This window comes from Labeo rohita, chromosome 20 (genome assembly GCF_022985175.1).
Source record: "Labeo rohita strain BAU-BD-2019 chromosome 20, IGBB_LRoh.1.0, whole genome shotgun sequence".
Classification (NCBI taxonomy): domain Eukaryota; kingdom Metazoa; phylum Chordata; class Actinopteri; order Cypriniformes; family Cyprinidae; genus Labeo; species Labeo rohita.
This window is the reverse complement of record NC_066888.1, coordinates 31,100,614-31,114,111: the sequence shown is the minus strand read 5'-3', so window position 1 is coordinate 31,114,111 and position 13,498 is coordinate 31,100,614. Positions and strand designations below refer to the sequence as shown.

General features: G+C 29.8%; 1 protein-coding gene across 1 annotated transcript in view; it reads right to left on the bottom strand.

The window, feature by feature from the left end:
• The window catches only part of fut8b (fucosyltransferase 8b (alpha (1,6) fucosyltransferase)), an 88,375-nt gene that overhangs the window by 15,832 nt on the left and 59,045 nt on the right, over positions 1 to 13,498 (bottom strand). Inside the window, 3 exon segments of the mRNA XM_051138524.1 lie at positions 3,847 to 3,961; positions 6,624 to 6,789; positions 11,457 to 11,572. Of these exon segments, the coding sequence (XP_050994481.1) occupies positions 3,847 to 3,961; positions 6,624 to 6,789; positions 11,457 to 11,572 (397 nt within the window).

The following is a 13,498-nucleotide window of genomic DNA, read 5'->3' as shown; positions in this document are numbered from 1 at the left end:
ATTTAAAGAAATGAAACAACTTATACATTTAAAAGGACTGCATTTTAGAGTAAGTTAATTTGTACAAATATAGCATGTGCAAAAATAAAATTAAATAAAAATTTAAAAAAAAAAAAATACATTTTAAAATAAATATTAAAAATTATTACACACTCAGCAAGATCTAAATAAAATTTGGGGTTTTGGGTCAGTAAGAATTCAATCTTTAAATTGCATTAACGTGACAATAAATACAGTACTAACAATAACTGTAGTTATCTGGCCAGTAATTATGGTTATCATAATAGATATTTGTGAGAGATGAAGTGATTCTGTGTGTCCAGCAGTGGAAGATTGTAGTTGTTTCCCCTCAGAAACGTTTTTTTTTTTCATTTTTATTGTGCCATTAGAGGAAATGAGCTACGATAATCGAATTGTCTGGCAGCTCTTTCACATTGGTGTTTTTTTTTTGAGTGAAGGCTATATAGATTTTACTCTTAATCCAAATTCAATAGTGTTGGCAGAGAGTTTGCTATGGCAGCAGATAAAGCACTCTCATCTCAAAAAGCCCTCAAACTGCTGCCTGAGCATAAAACAGCAGCAGCATACGCTTACAAAAATATACTGTGATGGTACTATGGTATAGTGATGCTATGAAAATCAGCCATCAGAGAATATTTGATATATACATGCTACTAAATGATAACCAGATTCATAAAATAATATTGTATATATTCAATGCAATATTTCATAAAAAGTTAAAATAAATAAAATAAGATTTATAAAATAAAATGTTAAAAAAATTCAGATAAAATCAAATCAAATAAAATAAAAATTCAGAAAATAAGGTAAAATAAAATCAAATAAATTAAGAAAATAAAATGTGCAGCACTATGGTACAGTAATGGTATGGAAACCAGTGATAAGAGAGTATTTTTTATATACCATGGTACTGAATGATAGCCAGATGCATTAAATAATTTTAAATAAATTCAATTAAATATTTAATAAAAATTCAATAAATTCAGATAAAATAACTTATTTCTTGAACTGCATATCAGCATATTAGACAGGAGTAATGATGCTGAAAATCCAGCTTTGATTACAGGAATAAATTTCATTTTTTTTAAATATTCCCATAGAAAACAGTTATTTGAAATGGTAATAATATTTCACAATATTACTGTTTTTACTGTATTTTTAATCAAATAAATGCAGCCTTAGTGAGCCAAATAGACTTTTAAGTAATGAGTTAGAATTAGCCAAAATCTTATTACAGTTAATTAATAGTCAACTAAACATGTACAGCACGTACAAAAGAAAAACAAACAAAAAACATAACATAACATAAAAATAAAATAAATAAATAAATAAAAAATAAAATATGCAATTTCCCTGGAACAGCAATGACACTGACAAACAAACAAACAAACAAACAAATAAATACATAAATAAAATACTATGGTATATATGGCTTAATATACCATGGTACTGAATGATAACAAAATTCATTTAAATAATATTAAATACATTAAATAAAATATTTAATAAAATAAATTAAAAGTTAAAATAGGATTAAATAAAATTTAAATACTAAAAAAATAAATGAAATAAAGTAAAATAAGTGACAGCATAGAAATGTATTGTGTTACAGAAGACTTTTATGTCAAATAAATTATTGCTGTGAAAAACAGTCTAGTTTAGTCAGGTTAACTCATGAGTTACCATCTAAATCAACTGAAAATTAGTTTGAACAAGCTGCGAGACCAGCTAAACCATCTTAAACTGGCTACTTACACCACATAATCCATAATGAGAAGCTATGTTGTTCTGTTAAATAAAGTGGGATATCTGATGATTCCTTTTGGATTCATTTGATAAAAACAAATTATGCATGATTGAGGTATCAGAGTTGAGATTCACACAAGTTTTTGTGACATAACTTTGAATATATAGACGAAAATGGTTGAATAAATCAACAAAAGTCTGACTTCACTTAATCATACACTCTGATTCATTAGCGGTGGTTGGTAAAGAAAACTCACAAACAACATCAATATTTTCTTTTAGCAGGCTTTTAGTGCGATTAGACTGGCATAAAGTCACAGATCTCAGTATAAAGAGAATGGAGGAAAAAGGGAAACAGCCCTGGAGAGGGACGGCAGATATTTTGCGCTGAGACAAACATATTTATTGCCATTGCTCATTATTTAGGGTTAAACATTCAGTATTAGTTTGTGCTTCAGATATGAACAATTTCCTAAATCAACAAGTGTTGTTGAGGAGAGTGCTGGTACTTTATTAAGTGATCACATGCACAATTTTCAGAAGATTGACACCCTAGTAAAAAGTAATTACATTTATAGTTATAGCAAGTATAGTTCAAGTCTATTAACATATTTACTAACATATCGCTCAAGACTTAATGCTATTGTAATTAAACTTTATTTGGAGTACTACTTGTGCACAATGCATATTTTTTAATATTAAGCCTAAAATATGTTTTAATGTCACTCTTGATAAAGAATGTATGATCTTTAAATAATTTCGGTCTTTAAATGCAAAATATTGTCTAGTGTCTAAAGTATACTTGCAATAGTTTCACTTTAGCACAATATACTTAAGTATATCTTTAGTTGGACTTCAGCAACTTCCACAGAATTAAAGTGCATTAAGTGCAAAATTAGTTGTTTCAATTTAGCAGACTTTATGCCACTTTTTAGTATATTAAAAGTACAAATGCAGGGTATTTTTGTGAAGTACATGATATGTACATGTATTTATAGTATACTTAGCACTAAATAAACGTATTTTAAATACATTTTAGTATATTTATTTTTCACTAGGGCAATTATGTAAAATTATAAAAATTATGTAAAATGCATCAGAAAAAATGCTTTTTAATTCCCAGGGTTTTTTTTTGCGTGATTTTTAAAATAATTATCAGCCAAATCTATTTCACTTTCAAGAAATATTTTCTTGAATTACTCTGTAAAACATTTAATGAATATATTAATAATTCTGAAAAATGTTCACGGTTTTTTGATGTTGGTCAAATAACACGCAGATTAAAATAAATATATTTTTTGATTGTTTTTATTTAAAATTATTTTAGAAAATTATTTACATTTTTTATGATTTAATTATTAAGAAAAGGATAATATTAAGGATTACCCTGTATTGTTTTACCCATATTTTGAATTACACATTGCATTGTGTTTTAGGGTTAAAGGAAATGTTCGAAAACTTAACCAATATTGCACTGGCAAGAAGATTTTTTTTCAATTTTTCTGCATTTTTTCCCCTTCTGGATCAAACCTAATATTTACTATTAATAATTCTACAGCAAGCCTAAAACTACACAGTGCACACAAATATTGGGGAAAAAAAATGAATTTTTTATTGACTATTTTCAGTACTGAATGAAAGAGCTCACTATATATTTATATTTAATAATTGAGATTTTTAGATTGTTTAGACTAGATTTTCATAGTTAGTCAAAAAGACTTCCTCTCAACAAACCATATGATTTGATGACTTCATTTCTGGAGCACAAAGTGTGAGAGAGGAAAAATGTATCATTAATGAATGTTTCCATTAAATATTAAGCAGCCAAAACGGTTTTTAACATTGATAATAAGAAGAATCATTATTAATATTTGAGCACCAAATAAATCAAGGATCATGTGACACTGAAGGCTGGAATAATGATGCTGAAAATTCAGCTTTGCATCAAAAGAATAAATTACATTTTAACATATATTCAAATAAAAAATAGATATTTTGAATTGTAATAATATTTCACAATTTTACATTATTTACTGTATTTTCGGAGGAGTAACAACAGGTGACAGGATTGTGCTGTACCTGCAGGTAGGAGATCCTATTCTGCACCAGGTTGGAGAGATCTCTGGCCTCCTTCTCTCTCCAGTCTCCTGCTCCGTCTGCCTGACTGAGATCGTGCAGGTCTGTCATGATGGTCCTAAAAGAAACACACGGGAGAAGAGTCCTCTATTATCTGACAAAGCACTAATTACAACTGCTGGGTAGTAACTGGTTACCTTTCATATTAATATTTTTGTTAAATTATTTATTTGTGTATTTATTTTTCTTCTTCTTCTGATTTTGGTGTGTCAGAGAAATCCACACCGTGCTGGAAGCACTTAAAATAAATAATATACTTCAAATAAATATATTGGGTGGAAAGTTCTGTTAATATAAATAGTACTGTTAATATAAAAAAGTAAAGTATGTTAAGCAGCATAAACTGTTTGAGGCATCATTTTGAAAAGAACTAACAAACTGAACAAATACTATAATAAATCATAATATCATATAAAAAACATTAAGCTTTTCCATTTGATTTGTCCGCTCTTCGGCCTCCAGTGAGGACTGTGGGATTGAACGGGCAGATCTAAAATCTGATTATTGCTCTAATTTGGCTGTAATTACCAGTCGTTTACAATTACACAATAAATTCACTGCCAGAGAGAGAAAGAGGCAAAGAAAGTGCTGCATCCTTCCGTTTAGCCTTTTATTTTGCAGCATTTTAATGAGGAAAAGAGCAGTGTGGACATTCAGCTCAACATCTCCTTTTGTGTTTCACTCAAGAAATGAAGTAATACAGGTTTGAAATGAGTAACTGATGACTTCATTTGTAGTATTCCTTTAATAAATCAAATAAAATCTCAAAAAGACCAAAACACAATTGAGTTTTAGAGACCAGTAATGAGTTCTGTTAAACCGTCATTTGCTAACTCAAACAGACGAGCATATGCTGAGTTTATGAGGAGTTTAATTATTACTTCATCAATGAGAGACTCCTCAGGGAGCCGTTCGCTGGAAAACAGCACCGCGTTAAATGTGTATCGAACGCTTCTCTTTGTCAAAATGGATAAACAGGTGTGAATGTGCTGATGGAGCGTCTCAGAGACACTGAGATAATGAGATATTGACAGCGTCCCTGTCCGTAATTAGTCTAGCGGGTGATAACTCAAAATTAAGTGCTGCTATATTTCTATTATGCTGCTATTAGTGTCTGGAGCTGCTTCATTATGATGAAACTAGAGACGCACGTCAATTCTTCATCATCCAACTCACCAAAAACAATCCTGAATGTTATTAAAGTCGTCGAGAACATGCTTAACTCATAATTTAGAAGAATGCATAAATAAAGTAGGTTTTGTTTTAAGAACATTAAGATTTTTGACAATTAATTATATATATTTCCAAAAAAATATGAAGCAGTACAACTGTTATCAACATTGATAATAATCAGAAATGTTTCTTGAGCAGCAAATCAGCATATTAGAATGATTTCTGAAGGATCTTGTGACACTAAAGACTGGAGTAATTGTGCTGGAAATTCAGCTTTACATCTCAGAAATAAATTACACTTGACAATATATTCAAAAAGAAAACAGCAATTTTAAATTTTATTAATATTTTGAAATATTACTGTATTTTTAAAATCTAAAATTAATTTTCTATTTCTTTACTTCATTTAAAAGCCTTGTTGCTCAAAAGGCAGAATTATAATAATTTTTATAATGTAAAATAAATTTATAAAAGTATAAATTATAATGTATTATATAATATATATATATATATATATATATATATATATATATATATAAATAATTTTATTGTACATTTTTTTTTAATAATATTTAAAATATTATTATGTATTATTTTACATTATCTATCTAACCATCTATACATAATATACATAGTGAAGTTTTATATACACTGCCGCTTAAAAGTTTGGGATCAGTAAGATTTGTTTTTTTTAAATAAGTCTATTATGCTCATCAAGACTGCATTTATTTGATCAAAAATACAGAAAAAAAACATTAATACTGCAAAATGTTATTACAATATAAAACAATGTTTTTTATTTTAATATACTTTAAAATATAATTTATTCCTGAGATGCAAATCTGAAAGTGTCACATGATCCTTCAGAAATCATTCTAATATGCTGATTGATTATTAGAATTATCAATGTTGGAAACAGTTGTGCTTCCAAATATTTTTTGGAACCTGTGATTCTTTTTTCAGCATTCTTTGATAAATAAGTTAAAAAGAACATTTATTTATTTCTATTTTGAATAAATGCTGTTCTTTTTTAATTTTAATTTAATCTTACTGATCCCAAACTTTTGACCAGCAGTATATATATATATATATATACATACATACAACTTTATAATAATAACTATATAAGAATAACTTCTATATACTATTACTATATGCTATCCTATTTGTTAACTATTATATATATTAAAGTATAGTCAAATAACACCATACTGTATTCTTCAATCTTTAATAAAATAAATATTTACATGGTTGATTAACACTTATCTTATCTTATTTTACATTATTTTTTTTCTTTTTTAAACATTTTTTCTTATTACATTAAAATAATTTAGAGGCAATCAGTGCTATTTTCACAATACAATAAATCTTAATACTTAATAATGCGTCTCGTCTTAGAGCCCAATTTTCTAACTTCATGTCTCATTTGTATTTATTTAGCTTTCTTTAAAAGAATTAAAGACAAATCTTGAATGACACCAGTCAGTCCCCTGAGCAATAAAAGAGCATCGGTGAGCAATGGCATGTTCATACTGTACGTATCTGACCTCTGTTGATGACCGAGGTCCTGCAGCAGCACCTCAGAGTGTTTCTGTCTGTCCGACGGGTCGACGTGACTCAGTTTCTGTATCTCGCTGCGAATAAAATACCATAGCTCTTTCACTCCGTTCTCCACTTTCCTCCGCAGTTCCTCCTGTTCTCGACCCGGACCAACTGACAAAGAGAAGAGAGATACAAAAGTGCTCTAATTAAGCTATAATGTCTGAGCGGCAGCGAAGATAATCACAACTAAACGGCCTCAGTACACAATGCTTCTAGTTGACTTAACAGCTATTACTGTTGACACATGTGTGTTATATAAAAAGGCAGCAGGTAGACTTGTAATAGTCTGTGAGTTTCGAAAGAAAATGTAAAAGGCTGCAATTGCTGTCAGTCTTGCCGAAAGATTTGGACTGTCCTCTTTTTGATTCTGCTTTCATTCGTTTCTCGCTCTACTCTTCTCTTTTTCTGCTCTTATGTAATACGTTCAATTCAGTGCTTTTCAAGAAACTCCTCCTGGGTATAATCTCTCCGGGACGGGTGACCCTGAAGAGGAGCTCTGCTCCAAACTCTAGTGAGCTGTCCTGCTGTATACCACCCACATAGGCAGCATCCTAACTGAGACCGAACCTCATAAGTGACTCATTTAGATGTTTCACAAAAAGTAGGACTCACAATACACATAAAAATACTTAAAATCTAAAATAAAAATATTTATACATAGGATTATTTTAAATTATTTTATATTTTAAATAATTTATATATTTTTTAATTAAATATTTTATTTACTTTTATATATATATATATATATATATATATATATATATAATTTATAAATTGATAAATATAGAAATAATATAAATAACACATTTAATTACCGTTTTATTTTTTCAGCATGTTGAATGAAATGTTAGTATATTTGTAGTTGTATAATTTAGACATATAAAGACATATAAAGACACATATATATATATATATATATATATATATATATGTGTGTGTGTGTGTGTGTGTGTGTGTGTGTGTGTGCGTGTATGTATGTATGTATATAGTTTTCCCTCATTTTTAATTCAGTTTTAGGTTTAGTATTTTAGTACATCAAGTTTAACTAAATAAAAATGAGAAATGTTGCTTTGGCGATTAGCTAGAAAAAAAAAAGTTGAACTATAATTAACTTTTTTATTACAGTTTTTATTACAGTTATATTCAGAACTAAATTATAATACTACAAATCAGGCTTTTATTATAGTTAACTACAGTTAATTATAGTTAATTATAGTTAAACATTTTTTCTAGCTAATTGCCAAAGCAACACTTCTCATTTTTATTTACTCTGACTTGATGTACTAAAATATTAAAACTAAAACTGAGTTAAAAATGAAAATAAGTAATTAAGTAAATAAATAAATAAATAAATGTATAGACATAAAAAATACCAAAAAAATGACAAAAACAGAAAATGTAGCATGAAATAATAATAATAATAATAATAATAATAATAATAATAATAATAATAAATAATAATAATAATAATAATAATAATAATAATTATTATTATTATTATTATTAAAAATAGTAAGAAAATCTATTTTAGGAGCTGTTACAATAACTATTAAAAAATTACTATATTACTTACTATTATTTACTTTGTTTTACTATTGAATTAAGTATTTTAAAAAGTGTCAAGAAAGAAATACCATAGAAAGTATAATAAAAATGTTGCTTTAGTAATTTAAAAGTATTGCAAATAAGGGTTATTAAAGTTATATTCAGATCTATATTATATTACAAATCAGGCTCTTATTATAGTTAACTAAAACCAAAACCACGAAAAACAAAATGAAAATATATTAACTTAAAATAAAATATAAAAATCTTTTTTTTTTCTAGCTATTTGCCAAAGCAATATTTCTATTTTTACTTAGTTTAACTTGATGTACTAAAATACTAAAACTAAAACTGAATGAAAATGAATAAAACTGTATAGACATAAAAAAATGTATAAAAAATGTATAAAGATTTTTTTTTTATAAAAACAGGAAATGTAACATGGAAAAAAATAATTATTCACAATATTAATAAAATCAATTTTAGGAGCTCAATGTTAATAAAATTACTATTAAAATAACTACTAAAATATTCATTTAATACTCAAACATACTGATGAAATTTTTAAATTAGAATTAAAATATTTGAAAATGATACATGCACACACACACACACACACACACACACACACACAGACATGCATACATACTGTAGATACAAATACAATATAGCTAATGCAAGTGCAGTTCTAGTCTAGTGAAGAACCATTTATATAAGTATGGCTATGACTGTGAGGCTTTGTCTTCAGGTGCTGTAGGTGAGCAGCTCACTAGGGTTTTGAGCAGAGCTGCTTTCTCCTCTAATCCTGCTCTCATTACAGCAGAGGTGACCCGAGTGAGACACACAGCATCTCTCTGTCTTTTTATAGGGGTCAGAACACGACGTGAGGCAGCACGATGAGAGACAGGCTCTTTAAGGATGATTCTTATACATCTGTGACCTGTGCTCTTCTGGCCCGGGGTGACGATGATGCTGCTGCTGATGCTGATGATGATGTTGGTAGTTATTTCTGGCTGATCCTGCAGCAAGGAAATTTCCCCCGACCTTGACCCGTTCCCTACCCATGATTATGCATGCAAAGACTTGAATACACACACAAACATCTACCTACACAATGACTCATTCTGTTGTGCATCTACATGGGTGTCGATCTGCAAGTCTAAACCAGAATATAAACAGCTAATTTTTTCAATGCTAAAATACATTATTATATCACAGTTTCATATGCAGCTGTAAGTAAGACATAGGCGGATTTCCCCGAAAAGCATGTCATATACTTGCCAGCACTAAACAGCGCATCTGCAGGGGACTGGAGAGCAGTTTACACATTTTGTGAATTATATTTGAATGAAAGCATTCCAGGCTAATTTGAGGAAACAAAAAGCTATTGATGATGCATCGTTTGTTATTTCTGTCACATAATATTCCAAAGATTAATGTAAAATGCTTACTGGCTGACAAAGCAAATTAAATTGTTGCTAGAAATGTGGGCACAAAAACATGACTCGGTTGCTTAAAAGGCTTAAACTGTTCTGATGGAAGCATATTTATACTCAGAATGCATCAATAATTGTGATAGTTTATTACATTTTTGTCTAATTAATTGCATTACATTAATAAACATACATAACAGCTGTTATAAAAATGCTTAAAATGTAAGAAAATGTGAAACATCCAAATAAAGCATTGCTTTTATTTTATTGCCATTTTTTTTAAAATGGGTTTTTAAATGTTGTAGTTTGTTTCCCAGTAAAATATCTACAAATCTTTGAAATCGGATAAACTTTCCAGAGAAGCAACACTGCATAAAATAAGATTTTTATTATTCTTTTTTAAAATCATGAAAGTGTTTTTTTTCTTGCATTGCATCTAATTGCATATTAGAATGATTTCTGAAGGATCATGTGATGCTGAAGACTTTTGCAACATAGGAATAAATTACATTTTAAAATATATTCAAATAGAAAACATTTGTTTTAAATTGTAAAAATATTTCACAACATTATTGTTTTCACTGTATTTTTAAGGCGAGACACTGCTGGTGATTAGGGTAAAAAAATGAACTAATAGTTATTGCCTTACTTATCCAGTTGATTGATTACATTGATAATTGCAAACATTTTTTTGCATTACAAGTTTTCTAAAATGTTATGTTTAAATATGCAAATGAGACATTATTTACTGAAATGTGCGCTAATTTGCCTACATTTGTCAGTTGCAAAATTCTTGTTTAAGTTTTCTGACATATTAGGGTCAAATATTTTCACAGAAGTAATTTTGGGTATCTCATTTTTGTCACTCCATAATTTAGAAAATACAGAGAACAATATATTTTCACATATTTGGGGGATTTAAAATATTGTATATAATCCCTCTGTAAAAACCTTCAGGATATAGGCAGGAATAAAAAATTAAGGTTTGGTGTGTGTAAGTGCTACTGAAGTTGAGATTTAGGAGAAAGTGTAGGAGAAAAAGCTCATTTTGAGAAAACGGCCTTTAAAAACATGGACTGTAATGTAAATCTGTTGACACAAATAGATAAAGCGCTATAAAAGAAACACATAACAATGGTTTTTGGCTGAAAAAACGAAAAGCCCAAAATATCAAACTTGACAGGTGTATGAAAAAACAGTGTTTTCGCCTGCAGTGCAAAATGACTAACCACAAACCTTTGAACTGCACTGTATCTACAAATCTTTGAAATCAGTCAAATTCAGACAAAAGTCATTAGACTCAGTTTTGTAGAATGTATTGTGAATATAAGTGTATTTATATTTTATTCCACTGGCAGATTCTTCATTAAATTTTTTACTGAAAGTAAAAAAAAAAAAAAGAATTCTACAAAACATGACAAAATGTTCATATTAAAGGAGAAGTCTACTTCCAAAACAAAGATGCACATATAATGTACTCACCCCCTTGTCACCCAAGATGTTCATGTTCTTCGTTCTTCAGTCATAAAGAAATTATTTTTTTTGAGGAAAACATTTCAGGAATTTTCTCCATATAATGGAGAAGACGACATGAACATCTTGGATGGCAAGGGGGTGAGTACATTATATGTGATTCTTTGTTTTGGAAGTGGACTTCTCCTTTAGAGATGCATTCTCTAAAAACAGCTCTTGAAATCATTTACTTAGTGTTTATCCATCCAATGGAAGGCTATGAGTGTTTGGGTTAGGTGTATGGGTGTTAATATATATGGACTCAGTTCGGATGATCTCCGCTCTTACCATCTCCAGATAATCTCTGAAAACTGTGGATCTTCTGTTTGGCTCGGCTTAGCTGTTCCTCGAGAGAGCGCAGTCTTCCTGATGATACCGGCCCATCCGACTGTCCTTCCGGAATCCTGCAAAACACACACGGTTTGTTAGCGAACTCTTTCCACAGCTTAGAGCGTTTGCAAACTCGCGGCGTCCATGAAGAAAGCAATCAGACCGCCAACGCTGTGTAAACAAGCGCAAAACTACAGGCTCCAAATGTTGATTCACTGGAGCCTGATTACCAATTGGCCATGAATAAAATAATCATAAATGTCTGCTGCGATGTTCAATAGCGTTTAGCGCGGTGCATAAATTTGCTGCTTACATTCGTCTAAAGCGTAATTGCTAATTACAGTTTGACTGTTCGTTTCTATTCAGCTGATTTAGATGAAATCACCCCTTAACTAATGAGCCTTTGGGAAACTCTGCATGACACCACCAACTGCTCATTTAACATCACATATTATCATATTGGCCTTATTTTATAACTGAATGTTTACTGAATATTTCCATTTGTTTTCATACGGCAGTAAACGGGTCGATATCTGAAACCACTGAGTAGATTGGATATATTACACATTAATATGGTAATCGTGCATTAATATTAATACTGCTGTTGCATGCATATGCATGAGGGCATATATGCAAAGGAACAAAGATTAGCGTGGAGAAATCAATAGAGCATGTTAGCACAATTTGCAAAAGTGGAGGAGGGAATACTAATTGATTCAAAAGATGCAAAAGAGGCTTTAATTTTAAAGCAAATAACAAAAACAGCCACTGAGGAAACCAAAAGCAAGACATAGGAAAGAAATGACCTAGACTTTTCTATTTAAGAAAGGATTCTGGAAAAAAAAAATGCATCACAGATTACAAATTTATAAAGCAGCACAACTGTTTTCAACAGTGATAATTGCTATGATAATAATACTGAACAGTGATAATAATAATATTTTCTTGAGCAGCAATTCAGTATATTAGAACTAAAGGATCATGTGAAGTAATGATGCTTAAAATATATTTTTACAGTATATAAAACTTTATTTTAAATTGGAATAATATTTCACAATATTACAGTTTTTACTGCATTTTTTGGTTAGCGCTATTGTGAAATAGACAACATTTTAAAAGTATGGCCAAAAGAACTTACTGATCATCCAAAGTGAGCAACATTGGTAGTTTGAAGAGAAAAATCATCTGAAAAAAGTTATGTGGCATGAAATACAATCTGTGCAGAGAGCTATAATGAATAATTAGATTAAGGTTTCTCGAGGCTGCAGCAATATTACGCCAAACAACCTTCCAATTAGATTCACATTACAAAAGTTCCAGGTCTTTAATGCAATAAACCTCCAATTAAGACTTGATAGGAACATTCTAATATTTTACCACATCATTTGGATGCCTTCATGAAGGCGAACGGAGAGCCGTTTCGCTTTAAGCGAAGCACATAACTGTAAGTAAAAGAAAAATGAAAACTCTGGAAGATTAAATTGGCCTTTCAGGTCCTCAAATGTACGAATAAATCCACATTTCATAACATCTGAATTATGTCTCTCTTACTGCAGTTTGCAAAAGAAGTAGGTCGGCCCCCTAAGCAGCTTTGCATCATGATAAATGCGATCTAAAATCCAGTTCACTTTATAAACACCTGCAGATACTAATGAGATCACGTTAGCCATTTACTGTATGTTATGACTGTATAGAGACAAAGTGACAGTTCACTGAAAACTCACCCTCAGGTTGTTCCAAACCCGTGGTAATTTCTTTCGGATGTTGAACACAAAATAAGACATTTTGAAGAATATTGATAACTAAAGAGTTGATAGTCTCCATTGACCTTCATACTAATTTTTCCATACTATGTAAGTCAACGGGGACCATAAACTCCAATATGGTCCAATATGGGACCATAACTAAAAGTTATTAATACTCTTGAAAATAGCTTTTGAAACATCTTTTGAGGAATATATGAATTTCTTTCTTCTGTTGAACACAAAAGAACATATCTT